Here is a 25,446-nt window from a genome sequence, read left to right as displayed (position 1 = left end):
CTCGCAGAATCAATCGCAAGCACACGCTCCTGCACTTTTTTAAAGTAATTACAGAAATTTAGATATTAAATTTAAAGCTCCAATCTCCTCAGTCCTCTGAAGATCCTGAAAAAAAAGTCTGTTGGTGCTTCAGTGACTACTTCGCTCAGAGAACCCGTCAATCACAGCTGTCAATCATGACGTCACACCACCGCATCAAATAACTAACTAAAAACAAACTTATTTTAAAAACAAACACTTGAACTTACATCAGCATGATAAAAACTACAGTAAATGACAGAAACCATCTTTGGAAAAAAGATATTTGAAATCTAATTTAATTGTTTAGTTGGTCTCACGTTCCGTTACATAACATGGGGAGGCGGGGTTTATGACCTATACTAGGACCGATCGAGACGCTTTGGCTTCACTTTTCATGGCTTGTGTTGTGCGGCACGCTTGGTTCATACTAATAGAAGGATCCAGAATCTATATTTTGAGATAACAAAACTGGCCTGCGCGCACACACAGAACAATATTCTCAATCAATCCACACTTTACATACTTATTTTGCTTAACTTGAATAGGCTACATCTTCACTAGTCCAGTCATTTTAAGCCAAAATGGGGGTCAACCTTGAACAAATTGCAACAGAAGCAAACTCAACTGATTTTGTATCGTCAATATGTCCTGAGTAAGGGAAAAAAAGCCCAGAAGAATCCCGTTAGGGGAAAGTTTCGAAAAAGACCCAAATATAGCCTTTTCATACGCCTATTCATTCTTTTTCTCACGTGAATGGGGTAAAAAATGTAACCTTTAGATATCACCATGAAAATTACTGAGTTGATTACTTGCATCAAGACAAACAAAAAATGTATTACAAGTCTTTTGAAATTGTTTGTTAACATGGACAAACGGTGCATAATCTAATTACATATGTGCTCATTTGCATAAAGACCACAACAGATCTAAACATTGGGTATAGCCAGACAAATGTCTTGTTGAATCTTGTTGACATATAACAGTAAAATACTTAATGTTAAGGTCTGAATGGAACCCATTTAGGCTACCCATGAGCATTAAAACAAAGAGGCAGGAAGAAGTACTTTAGAAACCAGCCTTTATTAATTTTTAAGAGATGGGGTTTGGGGCTGTTTCTGGGGGTTCACTTTTTATTTTACCTACCTTTTGTCTTCTGCATTCTCCTTACCATTGTCTCCTGTTCTTCCCTCAGACTCGACCCCCAGAAACAGTCCCACGGACCCAGCCCCAAACCCAATCTCTTAAAATGATAAAAATAAAAATCTAGTTATGCAAATTAGCACATATGTAATTAGATTATGCACCGTTTGTCCATGTTAACAAACAATTTCAAAAAACTTGTTATACATTTTTTGTTTGTCTTGATGCAAGTAATCAACTCAGTAATTTTCATGGTGATATCTAAAAGTTCATTTTTTTACCCAATTCACGTGAGAAAAAGAATGAATAGGCGTATGAATAAGCTATATTTGGGTCTTTTTCTAAACTTTCTTTAGAAGGGGATTCTTCTGGGGGGTTTTTTCCTTACATATTGACGATACAAAATCAGTTGAGTTTGCTTCTGTTGCAATTTGTTCAACCTTTTTTCATAAAATGACTGGACTACACAGCTTAGTACATGTTTTATAACAGTAACGTTACATACATTTACTCCATGTAAAATGAAACATTTTTTCCCTTCAAAACACATCAATACACAACATTTCAACATATAAACTAAAACAGACATTTTAACTCACCGATTCCCTTGTGTATTAATGATATTTCTTATTTTCTTTCAGGGTTTCACCAGATGACACAACAATGGCCTACTCCATTGGATTTTTAGCACGACGGCGGTCACACGGATCAACAGGATAAAGGTAAGACCTTTCCGAAAACTACTCAACTTTGTTTCTAAACAAAATATCTACAAAACATACGGGGTTTGTTCCTATCAAATATATCTCTCAATAAAATCTAAAAACAAGAAAAACTTCGTGTTTTCTCTATCTTTTCTCCTTGAGCGGCTTTTCTAGGGGGCGGAGTCCGCTTGACCTAATTGCACGCGATTGGCTGCTCACCTGCGCAGCACAGATCAAGAGCTCAAAGATGGAACAAAGTTTCTGCAATTATTTACATTGCCTTATATTGTAAATAAACCATGTCTAGCATGAAATGTTTTGTATTTCATCTTTTATCTTATTATTTATTATTTCCTTTACATTCCTTGGTTATTTAGTCTACTGTATTCATAAAACTGACTCAGACTACAAATGGATTGGAGCCTGGGTTACACCAATCAATTCAACTTCAGCAAAGAAATTGCTTTCAAGTAGGTCCACACGTGCTGTACAGGTTGAATGAGGGTGTTTGAGCCCTTTCCAATTATTTGGCTAATAAACTAGCGTCCAGTGGCAACAGAGAATCTCGAGGAGCCACAGAAACATCCATCAGTCGGGTGGGAAAAAGGTAAGCTTGGCAGATGCATGTGGCTGAGATCGCCCATTAATCTTAAGAGTGAAGTGTAATTAGGATGGACTTTATGAGTTCACGTGATGTCATAAATAAAAGGAAAGCACAGGAGCAGCAGCCTGAGGAGAGAGAAGCTTGTCTTCTAATGACCCGGAGAGCTTGTGAGAACAGCCAGGTGTCAACGAGGGTTTTGATACATGTGTCTGCTGTGCTTTATTTCTACATAATGAACAGTTGGCAACACGGCAGATGAAGACCTACAGAGAGCTTCTGTGGCTAAATATTTATGGATAAGCTATTGAGTACAAGAAAGGTAATTTAACTGTACGGCACACTTAATTCAACTTTCTACTGATTTCAAGGATAAATTAGCTTAATAACAAACCTACGCGACGCGAAGGCTGCAGCCAGCATTCCGATCAATAGAGAGCTGAAATGTAATCTGAGTAGCACAAAGCCACATTCTCTAAAAGGATCAATTGCTGGTGCTGCATGTGGCTTCAAAGCAGTTACAGTATGCAGTTACAGCACACCTGACACTGATACCAGATAGTCAACAGCAAACTAAGATTAAACAAGCGTGACTTGAAATGGCATTAGCATTTGATATATTGTGATGTCATCAATCATTTCAGAAGCCAAAAAAAAAAAAAAAAAGGTTTAAGAACTTTTTATTCTATTTCAAACAACATGCGCTGATGCACCAGGGTCAAAGCACATTGAAAATTCTGACATTATTTCCTCATGCCATTCCATTATGCTGTTATTTGACCATTACATTTAGAGACCACTTCTGTCATGCTTCAAAAAAGGACAACAAATACCATAAAAGAAGTCTACAGTATATTTACAACAGTTCTTTCTCGTTCTCGAAAGACGTGCAATATTCACCCAGTAACAGCACTCTAACCGTTTCACCGTTTGTATCACTCCGCTTGCGGCGACTGTTCATGGCGGTCGAGCAAATCCACCATATTTTTTAAAAATACTACTGTTGATATGTCACGAAATGTAGTTTTAAGAGTTTTTTAGGCGGAATGTATTTATTTAGACCTCAAATATGTGACTAATATATAATCATAGTGCCTATTTTACAATATGTGAAAACACTTTTGCAGATGTGAGCTCCAGACCATCAGCGGCCTTTCAGCGCTCATACCAGCAGAGAACAGATTCATCTCGGGCAGTCCTTTGGGAATTTGAAGATAGTGGTTTAACATGAGATATAATTCATTTGGGGTATATCAAACGGGCGATCTTTGGTCTTATTAATCTATTACTTGTTCCAGAGCAAATCGATTTTGGTTAAAGGGGTGGTTGACTATGATTTCACTTTTTTAACTTTAGTTAGTGTGTCATGTTGCTGTTTGAGCATAAACAACATCTGCAAAGTTACAATGCTCAGAGTTCAAAGCAAAGGGAGATATTTGCTTTTAAAGAAATTGCTTTTTTAAGGACTACAACAAATGGCTGGTAGGGACTACACGACATTCCTCTCAGGTTAGTGACATCACCTAGATTTTACATAAACCCGCCCCCGTGAACGCGATTTATAGATTATCATGACAGAATATGCTAATCAATGACTAGAAGATAACTACACATAAGCTACATAAATTCATCAACTAACCATTCAGAAATGTCCTGTGTTGCTTCTACATGTTGTCACTTCTTCTTGAGTCTCTCCATCATTGTCTGACTCCGGTTTTAACATAAAAGGCTAACAGTTTTTGAAATTTTCAGTGCATGTTGGTGTGAGCTCCGCCCCCTGTGCTGGGAGCAGCAGCTCATTTGCATTTAAAGGGACAGACACAAAACGGTGCGTTTTTACTCACCCTCAAAAAGGAATGTGCTATATAAAAATATGTGTGGGGTATTTTGAGTTAAAACTTCACATACACACTCTGGGGACATCAAAGACTTATTTTACATATTGTGAAAACGGCATTATATCACCCCTTTAAGGGAAAAAATACGTTTTTATATTTAGGCTACATTTCACTTAAATCCTGTACTAGAGTGCTGCTTGTATGTTTGACTGAATTGTTTGCTTGTGTTAATTTCCAATTGTCTTTTATAATGACTATTATTGTTAATTTAAATATTGTTGTTCAATAAATATTGAGAAAGGATGGTGATATGGACTTCAGTGAAAGTTACTTTATTACACCATTAGATGGCAGCAAATACTGTCTTTATGACTGAGTCAGAACTAGGAAGTTGTTTTAGCGCTGTCATGGGAAGGACAAAGACGAACATACCGCTTTTCCTCAGTGGACATTCAAACAGATTTTTTTGGATATAATATTATGGACATCGACCTGAAGAATGAATGCTATATCAGATGCAGGTAATACACACGTTTAGTCGATCTCTCTCTCATAATACCATAATACTGTACTCTACATAATACAACAAGCGACTCAACGTTCCTTCGTTACTAGTTCTAATGTGACATTTTAGAGTTAGTAAAGGAGGCTTCAGCTCAACTGTTAAACTGTCAATTTGAGATTTGAATCCGAGGCGGAAGGACGTTCTGCACAAAAGAGAGTTTTTAAAGACCTGTTGTTGTTTCTTATTAATTTACTCATGTATGCGTCAAACTGCTGTATAAATGCAATATTATACTCAATGCGAAATGGCTGTATATCAGCACACTGTAATTACCTGCGGCACTCTGCCTGCCGTGCTGATATACAGCCATATCGCACTGCTACTCGTGTCTCTCTCTCTCTCTCTCTCTCTCTCTCTCTCTCTCTCTCTCTATACATATATATATATATATATATATATATATATATATTATAAATTATTAAGAGTATAAGAAAGAAAGAAAGAAAGAAAAATTATAAATAAATAAATAATGAACTCCTTTGCCACTGGTAAAGATAAAAAAAAATGTCTTTAAGGGTTGCCTTAGAAAGAAAGAAGAAACAAACAAACAAACAAACAAACAAAGAAATACATTTGGAATGGCATAAGTGTGAAAAAACAATGGCAAAATTTTCATTTTTTGGGGTGTACTACTCCTTTAAGAGTAGACAAAAACACCTCACAGCGAACAAGTGAGCACACATGTACAAGACTTCATGTCACTGCAACTCTCCGAGGGTGATGATGCCACAAATAGCTGTTTGTCCTTCTGTTGTCACATATCTCGCTGTATACCTCTCCTGTCTCAGTCCACGGCACATACATTGGCCTAACCTAAAGATAAACTGGTGGGTGGGCAGCAATTTGCTCCTAACTTTACAGACTATTATCTGTCTTAGTTTTCCCTACAGTGGTGTGATTGGTCTCAAGCTGTTCCCCTGCTAGTTCTATCATCTGTCTGGCTGTGCAGTATGGCAACTGAACCTGTGCTCGTCCTTCTGATGAATTCAGCATCGAGCACAATGGAAAAACACATTCAGCCCCTAATAAAGATTCATTGACATCACCTAGCAAACATTCATCAAATTCAGGCCTATTTTCCCCATTAAGAGATCAAAGATGTTCTGTGGGGCGTTAATTAAATTGGATAATGTTTCAAAATGACTCAAAAATATCCTAATAAGCATCAAGGTCTTTCTTGTTAGTGGGCCCAGCTGATTTTTTTTTTTTTTTTTTTGGTCTGTGCCAATAAATTAAAGGGAGAGGGAGATAGAGACAAAGGCAGAAAGTAAAATGAGTTCATTTTTAAAGGAGAATAAATGAATTTGAAAATGTATTTTTGAGACCCTCTAACAAGCCTGGGGGATTTCCCGCAATATTAAAAGATTCCAATCAGTTCATTTGAAATGGTAAGAAGGTAAAATATTCACTGGAGTAATAAAATTACTTTTAAATAGTCTCTCGCTGTTGAAATAAGATCTGGATATACCAATACTCCGAGAAAAACTGAACCGTTTCCCACTGGTCCACTGCGGATTAAACTCTCCACAGTTCCATGTTACTGCACTTGTTCTTTTAACAGTTACTTGCAATCAAAAGGGTTATAATATTAAATTATATTATTATAAACTTACTCAACATTTTTTAAAGTTAGCATATGCAAAATAAATTTCTATTGACAGTTATAACAGTCCGTTTTAGTTAGTGTTTTTTTTTTTTTTCTTGGTGAGAAAACATTGGAGTGATATGATTACTCCACGAAAATGAAAGCTCAAGAGAGCATGTAAGTCGATTAAATACACAAGATGAGATTGATTGTAAATCATCACTTCTAACAATAGAAAAACTGGATTGCTTCGCATGACCTTTTCCACCTTATCCTTGAGAGAGGGGCCGGGGCTTGGATGATGAATAAACAGCAAGCTCACAAATCATTTAAAAAATGACATAACCTTGAGTCCAACTTCCACATTGAGGTTATGAAAAGCTTTTATAATTTTCTATCTGTACATGTACCTGACTGCTTTCTGTTTTAAACACGATCTGTAGCCAAATGGCACATTTTCCTGCCAAAGATGAACAAAAAACAATGCTCTGAATTTCTGTAGCTCATCAAAACTTCTTCAATAGTCTTGTTCTCCATAGTTTACCATAATTAGGAAAATTGATTATGCATGCCAGCAAGTCTTAAACATTAATTCTCTGGTCAGCAAATATATGGCTTAAATAAACCATCTGATGCTGGAAAAAAAAAACATCAAAAGGTGATTCTAAATTGTGCATTCGCCACACATTTTGCATAACCACCCACTATCCCTCAGGTCTGATGATAACATCCTTTATACTGGGCTACACCATTAAACTGGCCGCCCAATTTTACTGTATTTTTTTGCCAAAGACAAATATCACCTTACACTGCGGATTTTAATGCCATAAATCTCTACATGCTCAGAGAGGAGCCATAAAATATAACAGACCTCACTTTTCTTAGATAACAATCACTCGGGTGGAGGAGTCAGTGAAATCTGCCAGTTCAAACGGCCATAATTCAACGCAAAGAGCTTTCAGATCACCTCGGGACAAATAAAGAGAAGATTAACACACTGCTGCATACAACAGCATTGACATACATAATGATACATAATACTATTACGTTTACCTATCTCATTTAATACCATCCAGATGCCTATGTTTTGTATGCATGCTTATTTTTGTGACCTATGGCTCAGTAATTATATCATTATTTATTAGAATTTGCAGTAAATACAAAGACCTCTTTGGTCTGATCAGTGTGAGCTATAGGTTCTCATTTAAAGTATGTGCTGCATAAATAGGTAGTATTTTAAGGAATCTGTAACTGTAAGCTTATTACTGTAAGCACCCAGTACAACGACTGTTATTATTTTGCTCCCTCCTATGATAACTTTGCTTGGACAAATTGGACAGCATAGTCATGAATATAATGTTGATTAAATAATGCTAATAACTATATGTATATTATATATATTTTTCAAAACTATTCACCATCAAGGACAAACAAGGGCCATTTAAGGGCAGAAACAGTTAGTCATAATGGAAATAGAAATACATTAATTAAATTCATTCTAATCAGTACACACTGAACAATCATGCACAAGGCCATTATAAGTGTGTGTGTGTGTGTGTGTGTGTGTGTGTGTGTGTGTGTGTGTGTGTGTGTGTGTGTGTGTGTGTGTGTGTGTGTGTGTGTGTGTGTGTGTGTGTGTGTGTGTGTGTGTGTGTGTGTGTGTGTGCGTGTGTGTGTGTCACTCTCATGGCTAAAGACCAAGAGAGAAAGTAAGAGCCCTTCAGAGGCTTTCAATCTCTTGTAATAGTGTTATTATCTTAATGGAGGTGCCAAACACACAAGACTGGAAAGGTCCGTGTCCCTTTGTTTTGTGAGCCTGAGAGTAAGTGGTTTTATATTACCCTGCTCTGCTATATGGCCGCCGCTCAATATGAAATGCGCATTACTCTTGGGAGCCACGGCGAACAGCCCGAGACATTGCTCCATCCTCACCTCATGAGGCACATCAGAGTAATCAAGTTTAAATTGTCTCTTTCTCGAGAGGGTCACGCTGCTGTTCATATTAGGGGCATGGGCCATCAAGTGCGGCTCCAGGTGGTAATGACAGAGAGCAGAATGTTTAACATGAAACCAAAGTGAGTGTATGAAGGAAGGTGGGTTTGTGCCTTAGTGATGTACTACAAGGACAAGCCGGACTCGGTCTCAAGTCCGAGTCCAAAACCATATTTTCGATGAATAGTCGAGACCAGCTTTTTCGAGTCTGAGTCCAAATGCTCCTGAAAATGTTGTCTTGGAATCAGACTTGAGGACTACAACGCTGTTCTACATAACCCAAAGAAAAAATAGTCAGGCAGAAATTCAGTTATCTTTACCCTTTTTCCTGGGAAGAACGCAATTACAGGAAGACAATGTGACGCTGATGACTTTCGATAACAGAATGCCATAGGATCGTGGAGAGAAGAAATATGTTGTATGAGATTTGAGGACCGGACACTATCACTGCAAGGCGGAATATTCAATTACATAATATCTCCTGGGACTGATCACTTGGCTGACCCCCTCCCTAATGACAGCACAATTTAATTTCTATTCTGTGCAATGGAAATGATGAGGAGAAAAACACGTGTCCTTTTTCGGGCCAACATGGTTAGCATTAACTTGGATATCATCAAATCCATTCCATTTCCAAATTGAACCTTGCCCTCGCATCACACCGAACGGTGCTGCTTATTGCGGAATCCTCTCAATGCTTCCCGACAAGAACTGCAAACTATCCGAGAACTATCCGATTTCCATCCTTTGGTTATCCAAGCCTCTCTACAATACTATTTTGCTTGATCCTTCAGTGTCCCCAGACCACAATTTAGTTCAAATCATCTTGTGCACTCTTCACCCATGCTCTCACTGTCAGCTTGACGTGTACATTACCATAATGTATCTCTCCAGTATGACACTGAGGGTAATTGCAATTACTACATCTCTCTTCCCCTTGTCACTTTGCTGGCAAATGGAAAGCGACAATAAGATTCCTTCGTTTAGAATGACATAAACATGGTCGGCTTGAAAACTGGAAAGCTTAAAGATTCTTGTGGTCACCTTGCCCTCCACCTCCGTTGTGCTTCCACCCCAGGTAGTTAACAATGGCGAAGCTCTCGTTATCCACCATGCTATCAGTGACAGTGTTGCATGCACACCGTTGTCAACACACCGATGAGCAGTAGCGCGTCGAGATAGAATTGCATAGACACTCTCTTCATAATGCTTGTGGGCAATGTCATGCTCAACGGAGGGCTCTTGTTAGGAGCTGAGGGAAGGTTATCAGTCCTGACACACGCTTATCAGCACACATCCATCTCGTAGCACTGGCGCTGTGCACACCACCCACCGAAGTACACAGATGCTGTTTACCCGCGCCAGGAGTGGGCCGCCACAGCTAATTCAACATGATTGTCTCCCAAAGGACAGAAAGCCGAGATTTTGACAGGGAAGGAGGGACAGAGCTCAACGCATGTCTTCCCAGAAGAAAGGGAGCCGGTGCATTGAGTCTACGCTTCCCGTCGCTATTTTGTTAAACCTCGGTTAACATCACTGAGGGAGGATTTTTTGGGATTCGAGGGCTGATTCAATCATGGGTAATTGCTATTGGATAATAAAAGAGGACACACAAGGTGGGTTTATTCACCGGGATTCTTGGGGGCTTATTCACACAATATCTCTGCTGTCAATTATCTCTCCCGCTCTGACAGGTACACAATAACAGGCGCTGGGATATTTCTATTGAGCTGGTAAACTCAAGCTTCTTTTGAGTCCGGAAAGTGTGTGACATGAGGGGATTGAGAGTCTGATTCCAGACTGCTCTCATCCCTGCGCTGCCCTCCCCATCTTTTTTTTTTCTAATGGAATATGCTCTCATTCCACTAATCATATTCTCTTAAAAACTGCTGAGGAATCAATAGTCCGCCTGATTTACTTCATTAGATGTCAATACATTTTCAGATGACAGAGTCTACATATTAAGTCCTCTATCTGAGGCACTTGTAGAATGCTTCACCAAGCTTCTATGCAAAGGCCCACCTGTCTCACCTACAAAGTTCCCACAGAGCCAAGTGAGGTTGTTTTGCATGAGAATGCCTCTTTGAGGAAATCGGAAATGGGAGGTCAGCAGAGAGCGAAAGGACAGCACCCTGCATTAGGTGCTCAGATTTCTTTGGCCCTGGCAATATCGTGGTGCCTGCTCACTGGTTTAATTTTAATGAAGAGACTGGATTTGTGCAGTTGTGCTCACCCAAGGCTAAAGTCATGCAACCCCGGCAAAACAAATGAAAAAGGAGCAATTACAAGACGCAATAAACAGAATCAGCATTTTCCCTTGAGCGCTAGAACTACATCAGAGTTGCAGAAACCAAAAGCAACCAGGTACCCAAGGGTGGAATCAAATGAACCAACAGCACCCCTCAGCAGCCGGTTGAGGGGTACACACATACATGAAGAGAGGGAATTCAGTAGACGGGAACGCTAGTCCTGTAATGTTGAGATGAATGTCATCTAGTAGTGATGTACGTAAGTGAATGCAGCCAACCCAGCCCAAGTGATTTTCCACATGCAAGATGCTTTTAGGGGACTAAATATGTCACAATGGCATCTGGCTGAGAGAATCACTGATTGCACTCTCATCACAAGCAGCAGCCAGTTGCAGAGCAAATGAGCTTATGAATGTTGTTCTCTGAGAGCTAAACGTGATTAAGGAATTCAACCTATGAAAATGATGCTATAATCCCAAATCTCTTGAAAATAAAACATTCAGTAGGTTGAATTGTTCTCTCCGACTCTTTGAGAGCATTAGCAGAGATCAACAATAAATATTCAATATTAGCATTAGATAGAGCTTCATCCTTTTCATTTCTGCACGCCTTGCAAGAAAATGTTTTTTTCATTTTTGACTGGTGATTTATGTTTCCCTCAAGGCAAAACTGCTGACTTCTTAAGTGCTCCTAAATGCATAATCTTGTGGGAGGCAAACACACAATAATGGTATGTTAACTATTCATTAACAGCTGAACAAGGCGCATAAAGATGTGTTTTTGTATCCTAAAAGTTTAATTAGAGTACTGTTGGGTTAGTTAGAGAAGATGGGATGTCAAAAGCAACATTTCCCAACACCTCTTAGATTGGTAACTAACAACTTTTGATTAAAGTGGGGATGATAAACATTTCCAACACTATAGAATTGGCCAAACACAATAATGTAGAACATTTCCAACTCTTTAAATAATGCGTATAATAAATTATTTGGAAACAGACAAACTAATGTGAGGTAGAATTAATCCTGAAAGCCCTTTTAAGAAATTGATGCTGTGTTTAATACTTTTTAACATTTATTCAAAGAGAGAAAAGCACTATGACTTGCTGCACTTCCAGTGATATATCTTTTGAAAGTAAAGATAGCTAGTCTGGCATGAACTTTTTTCTGGCATGAAGAATACTTTTTTTAAAATAAAGAATGATTTTTTTCAGTACAGTACTAGTCCAGGTGAGCTATGGCTTATACAGGCTTGTTATTTACAGAGGTTATGCTGCATGCACCATATCTGATTGACAGTAATAACTTAGCCTATACACATAGATATCAAAGGTGTGTGCTCACCTGTTCTCCTGGCTCATGCGACTTCATGAGGTTCTTCTCTCTGTACATTGACCAAAGGCCGACGTTTGGCAGAAAAATTAAAGCCACCATGAATAGAAATGCCATCTGCAGAACGCGCTTTTGCCTTCTCTTCATTTTGAAGACGCAAATGAGACACAATCCAGCGCTAGATAGACACGAGTATGCCGTTTGTGGACTCAAGCTCCGTATCCCCCCTCGCAGAAGACGACAAACTTTCACCTGTAAGGAAGAAAGAGTCGCCGCGTCATATAAACAAACACTCCTAAATGAAACGAAGCAACATAGTGTATTATTACGCGCAATAATATCAGGCTCTTGAGCAACACTAGCTATCGCTTAAATGACATAGGCAATTAAGCAAACATTAACTGAACACTCTATAGAATAAGCATAGATTATCAATAATTGAGATAATTCTGTAACAGCCACTATCGCTAAGACAAAACAGCACGAGCCTGCTTTTATCATTCCCGCGAGACGCAACGAGCGAAAGCAATACTATGAAAAGGACTTACAGTAGAGGGTTATTTGCATGTTGAGACATATATGTTGCTCGACAATCCCCTCTCCTTTGTTGAAGACACGCAAGGGGGACGTTTCCGAGTACGATAATTGCTGAACAACGACGAGCGCTGCGTTTTTATCTGTGGCAATGCGCTCGAGATCAAATTTGAAATCGTCTCGTGCTCTTCATTAAAACCCTCGCGCGCGTACCACCTTCTGAAGGTTTACGGATTTTTTTCCCTCTTTCCTCCTTAGGCGACTTCTCAATGCCCTCAGCTTTTAGATATTGCGGTTTTAAACCACGTGTGATGCGCATTAATATGAAAACATCCTCGCAGCCGGGCGATGCTTTGCGATGTGTGGGACAACACAGTGTAGCAGCAGTCTTTACACCAAATACGAGCTCACAGAGTAAAGAGGTGAGGGATTCTTAGGTTTGGTTTGAGCTGTTCAGCTGTAGCTCTGCTTCTTTTGTGTTCGTAAGTTCAAGTCAATAACCCTGTGAAACTCTAGCTATTCTGGTGACATTATTTTGGCGGTAACACGTAGTTTAGAGTCCAATTCTCACTGTTAACTAGTTGCTTATTAGCATGCATAAAGCACATATTAATGCATTATTCTGCATGACATTATTCTGCATCCCTAATCCTATACCAAATACCTAAACGTGACAACTATCTTATAAGCAGTAATTAGGTGTTTATTGAGGCAAAAGTTCGTTCATATTTAGTAAATATTGAGAATTGGACCCTAATCTTAAGTGTGACCATTTTGGCTATTACAATAAAATACAGTTTATTTTATTTGTTGTACCTTTGAAAGGAAGAAGACCCCAGAAGTAATGCATTTTATGACATTTATATTTATATAATTTTTGGTATGATTAAGTTCTTGTATTTTTCATTGTAAGTAATCTAGTTAATATGTTTTGCATTATTTGGTAACACTTTACAATAAGGTGTCACATGTTAACATTAATGTATTAACTAAAATTAACGAACAATGAGCAATACATGTGTTACAGTATTTATTAATCTTTGTAAATGTTAGTAAATAAAAATCCAGCTTTTCATTGTTTGTTCATGTTAGTACAGAGTGCACTAGCTAATGTTAGCAAATACAACTTTTGATTTTAATAATGTATTAGTAAGTTTTGAAATTAACTATCTAAGATTAATAAATGCTGTAGAAGTTAACTAAATTTGTTACTTAATGTTAACTAATGAAAACTTATTGTAAAGTGTTACACATTATTTTTGTGTGTGTGACGCTGTACTTTGTCTATACATGTTCATTAACTGTTTTTTTTTTTTTTTGTCTCCTGAAAAAATTGTAACACTTTAATTTAGGGTCCAGTTCTCACTATTAACTCGTTGCTTATTAACACGCATATTGATAAAGCACATAACGTTATTAATGGCTATTCTACATTACAATATTCTACATCCCTTAATCCTACCCAATATCTTAATTTAACAGCTACCTTATTAACTATTAAAAGGCAGTAATTAGGAGTTGACTGAGGCAAAAGTCCTAGTTAATAGTTAGTAGTGAGAATTGGACCTTGAACCAAATTGAGACCAAACATTTTAATGAATTTTAACTTTCTGGAGTCTGATTTGATTTTTGGGTCGGTACATTTTAAAGGTAAAAAGTTTTTAGTAGTGCAGCTTAGTATATTACCACTGTATTAGTCAATGCTACCATTGTTATACTATTAATGATATATACTATTATGAATTCTTATATTCACTGTGCATCATTAGAATCATTAATTCTGCTGCTGTGCTCTAAGAATCCTTTATGCTGAATAAGTTAATCAAGACAAACTTATGATTATGATCTTTTCTCTTTTTTATTGGAAAAAATTCATATTGAATAGGCATGCATTTCTTTGAAGTTGTTTATTTATTGTTGAATGCTGCTATACTTGATGGGAACGAAAGGGAGACAGATGGGGGTGGGGTGGGGGTACGCTTATGCCAAAGGCAACTGCAGCACAGCATATGGAGACAGCATTCACAAGGGATCACCTGATGTTTCTAAGTGAATTGAAGAACTTCATGAATTTTGTCAATACCAGGTTGGATCTGGTCCTGAATATTGATACACAATCTAACCAAAATATTTTCCCTTGCTATTGTAAATAAAATATGCAAAAAGAAACTTTGTGCTGGTACAGTTTGAATTTCTAACACCACCAACAGAGGGGGCCATTAGGCACAGCCTGCTCTAAAAATATTTTATGCAATGTACTGTAGAATTACAAATCACATTACAATGTTTCAGAAGTAACATATAGTAGGCGTTCTATAGGTGGGCGTTCTGGCGCAATATGGCTGCCGTCGCATCATCCAGGTGGATGCTACACATTTGTGGTGGTTGAGGAGGTTTCCCCATTCTATGTAAAGCGCTTTGAGTACCCAGAAAAGCGCTATATAAATGTAACAAATTATTATTATTATTATAGTATATATAAATATATATATATGCTGCATTTGCACTACTCCATTGAAGCAAAGCTTCAGCCTGTTTGCTTCAGCACCATGGACAGCGATCTCCAAGCACAGTAAGACAGGCAAGTTAAGCCAAGAGGCAATGTGAAAACATGACTCTGCCTCTCTACTCAGAACTTTAAATTTAATCTACCTCTGTTTGAAAACATATAGAAAATCGTACAAGTAAATAAAATCTAAAATCTACCTGAAAAGACACAATGGCACACATCTTCCCAAGGCATCAGGCAGCACTCACACTAGATAAAATCATTAGTTCGAGGCAAAAATTCACTATGCCCCCCCCCCCCCCCCCCCCCCCTTTGTCTTAATTATTACGGTGCAGCACATCAGTCAAACCATTTGATGCAGCATATTGACTGTGACAACGAAGAATGAGCCATCTCAATCTTCCACATAAATTTAATTCTGCCTGTGGCTTTGCAGGAGAGGGGGAAAGAAAGCATGTTTTATGTTGCTCACAATGTGAGAAGTGTAATAACATCACCATACTGTTGTTCTGATAGAAAACAAGAATGCAATACCTTTTTCATATTGTTTTAGCAATACACAATTCTTTGTGATAAAATACAGTGCATTTCGTATTTTATGAACTATGATAGACACAATCCCTCCACTTCTAGAGACAATGTGACTGACTTGTACACCTTACAAATATCGAAATGTATGAAGAAAGAAAATCAGTTTAACGGGTTTCTTGTGACTTGTGCAAGACTGAACAAAAATTGAACTGAAAGGTGTTAAGGGATCAACATATGACAATGTAAAACTGCATCAGCTGGGCTTGATCATTTACTCATGAGTAATTTCTAACACTGGATATGTGACAACTTGCTACTATTTGCGACAGTAAGTTTAGTCAGCCTCTCAAAGCCACAAATAGATGTTCACAGGGAGTGTTGTTAGCTCTAAGGTCAAACCAAAGGGTCTGCTACAACATTACCCCTGGAGAAAATTGGGGTCAAATGCCAAGGTCTTACATTTGGTTTACACTGTAACTGTAATTTCACAGGATTTGACTTTAGCCCTCTGGGTATGAGCTTTTGTTTTTATTCTACTCTGTAACACTGAGTTTGATTGTCTACTCTGCGTCCCTTCAAAAAATTATTAATTATTTCCAAGCCATCAACCAGCCTACCCAAGATCCCCAAGTAAACTGTCTTGCGCGCAAAATTAATGCACCATAAAGCAAGTGACATAAATAAATGGTTGGGATGAATATTGGATGACAGCCACACACAAATCACAGCACAAATATAGTTTCCATCAAATGTATTCAGCATCAGTTTAAACTGATCAAGTGACAAATAATGGGCATGCTAATATTCAGCAGTCATGTGTGCAGATGCTGTGGAGGACAAGCACAATAAGTTATTCTAATCACAACGCAATGAGCTAAATGCCATGCCTGCAGCTAATTGTGAAATGTGACAAATGAGTGTTCATCTGAGGAGAAACAGACAAATTGTTTGCCTAAGAGCGTACATTTGAAGGATTTTAGGGGGGATGGGGGGTAAAACACAGACAGCTTTTTGTGCGTATAAACAAACACACACTGAAATATGTCTGTTTATGACAGCCTATAAAGGATACAACAACTCAAAACAAGAGAAAGTGTCATACATAGACCTTATTCACAGCAGCGCCATCTTGATTTGTAATGAGAATGAAAGTGAGGCTGTGAGGGATACACATAGACTGCATCCAAAATCGCATACTTCCCTACTATATAGTCGGCAAAAAAAGTATGCGACAAAATAACTATGTCTGAATTCACAGTCCTCAAAGAGTAGGCAGGAAGTACCTGGATGACCTACTACTTCCGGCGAGATTCTGAAGTTTGCATATAATGGACACTTTCCCATGAGGCCACGGGAGAAGATTTGTGAATGGCAGTGAAGCGATGCAACTGATGCTGGTAGGTCACATGATAACGACAGCGTAGCCAAAGTAGTACGTCCAGATTACATTCATACCACACACATTCATACTATATAGAACATACTTTTTTAGCGGTTGTGAAGTAATTACTTCTCAAGAGAGTATGCGAGTATTTTTGGATTTCTCTGCAGACGAAACACTACAAAAATACCATTCCAAGCAATTTCAAGAGACAAAAAACTCCAGACAACATGAGCTGTGGAAAATTATAAGTGATTAGGAGCTTTATACAACTTTTTTTTACAGTGAATGCCATTAAAAAGAAATGTATATCCCTCACAGCCTCGCTTTCAACCCTGCCATGGTGCTGCTCTGAATAAGGTCTATAGCAACACTGTAGTACATGTGCATTCCTTGCGAATTCACAGGAAATTCCGTCATCCTAAATTAGACTCCAATCCGAAGGAAGTGTACAGTTAATGTTCAGTTTGAAGGGCACTGCAAATGGCAAAATGGAAAAAAAATTACATAGATATATGTTTTGTTATGTTAAAATTACATCGACACACTTGATGAAACTGTACGTTCACATCTGCTACGGAAAAATACGGATCCTGTCTGTTTTTCTGCTTAAAGGGATAGTTCACCCCAAAATTTAAATATTGTCATTATTTACCCTCAAGTTGTTCCAAGCCTGTATGAGTTTCTTTCTTCTTTCTTCTTTTGTATTCAACAGAAGACATAAACTCATACAGGTTTGGAACAACATGAGAGTGAGTAAATCATTAATTATTTTTGATCCCATTTACTGCATTCACGCCCTTTCGTAATAACTAGATGACGACCTAGATGTTCTAAGTTGTTCATGTTTCTCAGACTAGAAATTACGGCTTTCTACAGCAACACTTTTAATGACATAATGAATCAGTGTAATTTGAGTAATCAATAGATAAAATGCATCAAGTAGCAATGTTACGCAAATGCAAACTTAAACTTTATTTAGCGGATATTAGACCACTCTGTGCTAGCCACAGTAAACTGTGTTGTATGTATTTCATTATTTTCTAATTATTCTACAAACATACTACAAATAAAACCTTACTTAATTACATTTTATTGCTGAAGCTGCTATTATGAGTGTTTTCACATGATGTTGCAGTGGTTAAGTGATACAAGTTTACAAGTTGTAATTATGAGTTCTAAAAGGACGTGATTGGTTTTTGGAATCTCCATGAATGCACGTGAATGCACTTTCCAACTTTATTTTTCAATGCGTAAGTAAGCTATTTCATGTGAATGTGCAAACTGTTGTTAAATAACTAATAACAATGTGCAACAATTTAAAACCAGTAAAAGGCGCTACAAACCATTGCCTATACAGCAACATCAATCAGCATTATGGATTGTTTTTCAAATGGAAGCCTTGCACATAAAATTCAACATTCAACGCTCTAACAGGTATGTTAAGATTATGATGGACGTCACCGCAGAGACACCGCTGGTTTCATACAAACCAATATTAATATCACTGTACTTTTTTGTAGTATTTGTCTTGTTACTAAGGCGATTATCATGTACATTGTAATAGAGTGATTTGGTCTTATCAGAAGCTTTAATATAATACATATCTTGATAATAGAAACCAAATATTATGTTTAGACTATCACAAGCATTATATATATTGGCTACACTATGCAGAGAAATAAATATGCAGATATTTGTTAAAGATAAGCAAAAGTAGGCATCTAAAATTTCCAAGAAATCGACTTAAATATAAACAATAAGTTAAACTGTGGCAATTTTCAGTAACACTTTGATTCATATATCAGAAAATCATCACAGGGACCCAGGGCGAAACACAAACTTTGTTCATTAGACAGCCCTTTGAAGTGGAAATAGGCCTTGACAGACTGTACGAATTCATAAATCATTTCACAAAGGGCTGAACGATTTCATAACATTCATTCGCCTGGGTAGAAGAAGGTCATATTTAATAGGGAATGTGCCAGTATAGTTACTAAAGTGTTAACATCAATAAAAAATAAATGTTAATGGATGCAAGACCTCATGCAAACTCACAAAATCTGGAGGGGTGAGCGATTCCATGGCTGTTCTGCACAGCCCCTTATTGCGCAACCTTTCTACCAGGTGTTACGGTTCCAGTGTACATGACTGAGGTCTATTCACATCAACATGTTCTCCACGCTGAACAGAGGGAATGACTGCCGAGAGCAGAGAGAACGGAGCCCTACTTAATCCCTCTTGACTGGGAACAGGGATTTCCTCTTACGCTTGTTAACCGGACACTGCTCGACAAATACTTCACGGAACGCATCTAAAATTCCCATCTACCAAATATACTGCCGGCACAACACTAATGTTTCACAGGCCTAGTTTGTAGAGACTAGACAGCTTCGCTTCATTTCACAAGAACACAGATCTAGATTTGGTGATTTTTTGGATTGACTTAGAACTGGAGAACACTGAGGCAAGCCGATTAAAGAAGTGTCAATCAACAACACGATATTAAATGCACACGTCATTAACAATATATGACAGAGATTTGATTTTCCTGACAGCAGAGCATCTGTGCCTCCGAGATGAGGCGAGTGGGCTGGATCGGTGCTGCTGCTGCAGTTCTTTGAGCACAGGTCTACCGCAAGAGATGAAAGCCGAGGATAAACCAGACAGTTGCCGTTCAAATGGATGCTGCAGCTGCCTGCATGTGCAGTGATAAGGAAAAGGACAGCGTGAGAGCCCTCCAGAGCCCGCTGGAAAAGAACACCCAGGTTCAGCTTCAATCGAAAATAAATCTCCCGACTGAGTTTGAGACAGCAAAGCAATGGTCCTCAAACAGGGGGAGAGAGGCGTGACAGTGCACATCACATGACCAGAGATCATAATCTGGACCAAATACTTCGCGAGGTTACTTTAGTTGATCATTTGTTTACACTCTAAAAAATGCTGGGTTGTTTTAACCCAATGTTGGGTCAAATATGGACTAACCCAACGTTGGGCTAAAAAATGCAGTCCATTTTTTAATTGCATTTTTGTCCATTTTTGATTTTGTCCAAAATGCAATTTGTCCATTTTTAAACTGCATTTTTTAACCCAACGTTGGGTTAGTCCATATTTGACCCAACATTGGGTTAAAACAACCCAGCATTTTTTAGAGTGTACTTTACTCTGTGTATGTATGTATACATGTATGTAATGTAAATGAACGAATGTTTACTTCAGATTACAGTCTTCAATTTCAAATATGAACAATAATTTTGGTAGATCATGAATTGTTTTGTATGACAATGTTTATTTTGTGTTAGCAAACTAGCATATTTGACTGATTAGGTAGTTTCTTTAAAAACTAAAACAGATAGATAGATAGATAGATAGATAGATAGATAGATAGATAGATAGATAGATAGATAGATAGATAGATAGATAGATAGATAGATAGATAGATAGATAGATAGATAGATAGATAGATAGATAGATAGATAGATAGATAGATAGATAGATTTCTGATGTCTTTGGTACTAAAAGTTTTGTGCCTGAAATTAGTAGCAAAACTTTTCGTGTATCAGATTTATTACACCCATTGTGGTGAATCAATTTAACAACAGGTCTATAAATTACATTGTGGAACTGTGCTTTCGATCAGCCAGAAACGTCAATCCGGAAAACGGAGGAGGAAAGATGGTCTAATTCAGCCGAAGTCCACCTCAGTTCTCAGAAGATTTATAACTTTGATAAACATCCACCACTCAGCAGGGAAACTACCAGACATACAGGAAAAATATGCATTAGACAGCTTCAAAAGAGATCATATGTCCTTGTCTGTCAAAGAGCAGACTTGAGTACAATCGGAAATGTCTGGTGGGACTTTAACATAGCTGCCCGTCAAAGAAAAAAAAACACAGGGCCTTGTATTGAAAACATCAAAAATGCAGACATTTATCTTTTATCTCTGTTGGAAACAATTCAAGTTCTTTTTTTGTGAAGGTCAGATCAGTCGTTTAGGCTGCTTGTGTTATGTGCTGACTTTGCAAGACATGGGCAATAGTTCTAGAATTATAGGACAGTTAAGGAATGTAACCTACACCCTGTTACCAACCAATACAGTAAATAATCCAAAATTGTTACAATTTTAGATTTTAGAGACATTTGATCTCATGCTGTTGAAGTCTAATTATTTAAAAAAAAAATAGGCCGTTTGATACTGACACAAAAAAAAAAACATACAATAATCCTACACTTTAATGAACAAACTACTTGAAATGCAATAGTGCCGAATTTGCTATCACATACACAGACACATCGTGATCTTAGGGCTTGAACATTGTCCCCAAAAGTGCTTTGAAGTGCCATATTAACATTCATTTCGCTGATTAATTTTTTTTTTTTTTTTTTTTTTTAAGCACGGAGAGTGTGTTTCCATTTAAGCGAGCCTCTGGCTCCAGGCTTAGCCTGAGGACACAGGCTACCTTCTGATCCAGTCTGCCAAAATCAAGAGGTTAGGTTTCGGAGGGTCCCTAGTGAGAAAACAGGAGTGCGCAATTGAAAAGCACAGTCAAAAGTCATCTGTTTCACCCTTATGGTGAAAGGCCCTGTGCAAATGTTAGCTGCCTATTGATTGTATGCACCAGCAAAATAAAGGCCGTACATTTCATAAAAGTGATTCAGTCCAAAATCATCAAGTTTACATAATAATGTGGTTTTGATCACTGTTGGTGGCTTTTTTTATGCATCTCTTAGGTGCCTCTAGAACAGAGATTGGCACCATTATGTGAGAAGATAGTTTATGCAGGTTTGTTTTAATGACTCAATAAAAAGCGAAGTGCTAAAGAGCCGTCCATGACTGGTCCTTCAAAACAAAATGGCTGTATAAATACTCTTATATAGGGCTGTAATGCAATGTGATTAATTTCGACTTCATGAAAAAGATATTTAACTGCTCATTTGTGTTTTTCATTGTTGAAGTTTGTCCCAAGGGAAATGTACTCTATTATATTATCCCGAACATGTCTGAAATGACAAATTAGACTGTCCAGTGTGCACCATTATGGAACACCGACGTAAATGAGCTGTTGGCATTGTCACATTTTGGCTTCTGAAACGTCTTAATAGTATGAAAAATTTCTACAATAAAATCCATCAAACATTCAAACTAAATGCTCAATTGTGTACATCATAATGCACACTAACTAGACTATTCCTTTTTGTATTATCCATGTGTTTATGGAGACAAATAAAGCGTAAAAACAACAGTGCTATGAGATCCAGTCCACTCGCCTCATCTCGGAGGCACAGATGCTCTGCTGTCAGGAAAATCAAATCTCTGTCATATATTGTTAATGACGTGTGCATTTAATATCGTGTTGTTGATTGACACTTCTTTAATCGGCTAGCCTCAGTGTTCTCCAGCTTTAAGTCAATCCAAAATATCACCAAATCTAGATCTGTGTTCTTGTGAAATGAAGTCATATCCATCCGTGTTTATGGAGACAAATAAAGCGTAAAAACAACAGTGCTATGACTTCTGCTGAACCCAAAATGCAATTTGTTGAGCATAATAAACATAAACTAGATTGCATGAGATGGTATTTTCCATAAAGACACTTTCATCCAACACCGCATCCAGACTGAATTTACGGGGCAAAAGCTAAAGGTGGGGAAAAATGTCCCTTGCAGTAACATGAGACGGACGGCGGCTGGCAAATAGCTCTAATTTTGTGGGTGAAAATAGATAGGAATGCATAACTAAATGTCGGGCACCATCTTTCTCTGCATGACAGCTCTCCCGCTGGGCATCTCTCTCTCTCTCTCTCTTTCTCTCTCTCTAACATGCTCTCTTCAACCTTTTGGAGGTGGGAAATCTATTGAATTTCAATTTCTTCTTCTTTGGGAAAGAATACCCCTGAGGTAGAATATTTGACACAGGTACATCGCTGGAATGAAATGATATCTATATCAGGCTCTGGGAGACCACGTAAGGGCGAGAGCAACTTCCTTTTGTTTACATCACATTACAAAGAAAGGCTATTAGGTATCAGCCAGTTGGCATGTGTTGGAGATAAAAAAAGTGATAAATTGTAGCTAGACAAAAAAAATGCTTGATGTACATGTGGTGGGAATTTAAATGTGTGCTATTTGACCACTGACCCATTAGTAGGTTGAATTACCACCCTTTAAACAGGTGTGATATTGTCCACTAGTGTTGTCGGTTTATCCCACCACCTCAGTACTCATGGGATGGAGCGGTGGTCCAGGTGAGAAGCTTGGCCTTGTTCATTACTCTTCATTAGTCTGGACTTCATCCCTCAGTGGGACTCTGTGAAGTGATCAGGGGAGAGCTGCATTTTATTCGCTTCGTAGATTTCCTGCCCTCAGTGTGATAATGAGGCCATCACATACTCTGTGTTCAGGGGTCACAGACGTCATTTCCCTCTGCATTTCTCTGTGCTCCACAGTGTGATGTCCATTCTTTCCTCGGGCCTTGAGGCCCTTTAAGTCTCCGCGGCTATTTGACATTCCAGTCTGCAAAGCTTCTCTTTACGTCTCATGGTGCCTAGCGTGCCGGAGTCGTTTGTCTCAGTCATTGAGACATAATCATTCACCTCCCGCTCAGGAGTTCTGCACTTTGACTTTAAATTAGTACCGGAGAACCTGTGGATACCGGAGAGAGCTGATTGCAAGCAGATGTTACAAGAAAAACAAAGCTATGTAATGCAACACTTAGTTTAGTCGTGGCATCAAGCACATTCATAAATCCAGTGCAAAAAGATGTCAATCACTCTGGAGTATCTGATCTTCCTAGGAAGCAGTAATTAATGCTAATTAGCCAATAATGGTAGTGATTCGCCAATTTGAATGTGAATATGTGACTATACCCAAATGTCTGATCATGCTTTTGAGACTTAATTTTGTTTTCCAACTGCCAGGATTTTAACTGTAATCATTGAAAATTGGGGTTCGGAACAAGTTGAGTTCAATAGGACAGCATTTTGCAGCATTTTGTTTTCCATTTTCCACGAAGAATATTGGATTAAAGTTGAGGCACTATCAATGTAGCTAAGTGAATGGGACCAAAATTCAGACAAATCTAAACTTTGATTAAAGTTGAATAGTGGGGAAAAAAGGTCTTACCGCAAAACAATTTTATTTGTATGTTTAGACTGAAATCTATGTATTTCACAATTATTGGCACTCCTTCATTTAATACTGCCGGAAGATCCAACCATGGCCCAGGTTAAGCTTCCTGACAGGGTCAGTCAAGTGTTTATAATTGCTGGTACTTGATGGAAGTTGTCCAGTGTCTTTGGAAGAAAAGATGTCAATCACTCTGGAGTATCTGATCTTCCTAGGACCTTCCTATCTTCCATAGACCTTCTGATCTTCCATAGTTTTTCCCATAAAACTATGTTTATAATTGCTGGTACTTCATGGAAGTTGTCCAGTGTCTTTGGAAGAAAATTAGCCCCGCATCATTAAAGATCCACCACCATACTTCACAGTGGAGATGAGGTACTTTTCTACATGGCTATGTCTATGCCAAACCCACCTCTGGGGCCATATGTATTAGCCATTTTGAGTAAAAATGTTGTCTTAAGTGTAAAAATTCGAAGAATGAACTAAGAACTTCTCCTACTCTACAAAAGCAATGCTCTAACTGCAGAATTTAATGAAATAATGACATTTTTGGGGACTGAATAAATCAGTGCAGTGCACTGGTGATGATTTGGGCTCATCAGTCCACAGTAAGCTGGGTCTTAAATAGAACTATTGTAGCACTAACCAAACTTACAAAAGTGATTTGTTTTTTAATTACCTACTAGTTTGATTAAACCATCAAAAAATCTAAAAAAAAAAAGTAAATATTAGGGGAGAACAAAACACTAAACTTGGTTAAGGTATTTATCAGACAAAATAATTTGGCTAATAAGTTTAATATGCAAAAGAAATAAAAAAGCACACAAAGCATTGACTTCAACATAATTAGTTATAAATATTTTGCTGGTTCTCTCATTTTTACATGTTCATAATTTCTTTGTATGACATCCTGGCCAAAAATGATGTCTGCATAATTTGGCATGTTTCATTGCGTTATCACAACTAAAACAATACTATTATATCACACACTAGTATACTATACAACAGTTCTTTCTGGTTCTCGAATATGATTGGCTGAGAGCCTTTTCCAGCCGTCCGATATTGCCCCAGTATCAGCACCGGAACCATTTCACCGTTTGTATGAATTACAATTACACCGGCCATATTTATTAAAAATACTACTATTGTTGTTACAAAATGTAGTTTTAAAAGTTTTTTTAGGCAAGGATGTAGTTATTTAGACCTCAAATATGTGACACATATATAAACATAGTGCCTATTTTACAATTTGTTAGGACGCTTTTGCAGATGCGAGCTCCAGACCGTCAGCGGCCTTTCAGCGCTCATGTACCCGCAGAGAACAGATTCATCTTGGG

At 37.9% G+C, this 25,446-nt stretch overlaps 1 protein-coding gene across 2 annotated transcripts in view; it reads right to left on the bottom strand.

The window, feature by feature from the left end:
• galntl6 (polypeptide N-acetylgalactosaminyltransferase like 6) overlaps positions 1 to 12,920 on the bottom strand; it is a 233,271-nt gene extending 220,351 nt beyond the window's left edge. The window contains exons 1-2 of one of the 2 annotated variants that reach the window (XM_084402886.1): positions 12,575 to 12,920; positions 12,039 to 12,278 (exon numbers count right to left, since the gene is read on the bottom strand). In XM_084402886.1, the coding sequence (XP_084259012.1) occupies positions 12,039 to 12,173 (135 nt within the window). In that variant the 5' untranslated portion in view covers positions 12,174 to 12,278; positions 12,575 to 12,920. The other variant, XM_084402887.1, reaches the window with a different exon arrangement.
• Between the last annotated feature and the right edge of the window lie 12,526 nt (positions 12,921 to 25,446).

The sequence above is a fragment of the Rutilus rutilus genome (genome assembly GCF_951802725.1).
Source record: "Rutilus rutilus genome assembly, chromosome: 2".
In the NCBI taxonomy this organism is placed as follows: Eukaryota; Metazoa; Chordata; class Actinopteri; order Cypriniformes; family Leuciscidae; genus Rutilus; species Rutilus rutilus.
Note: the sequence above shows the minus strand (reverse complement) of the source record. Positions and strands in the feature narration are given on the sequence as shown.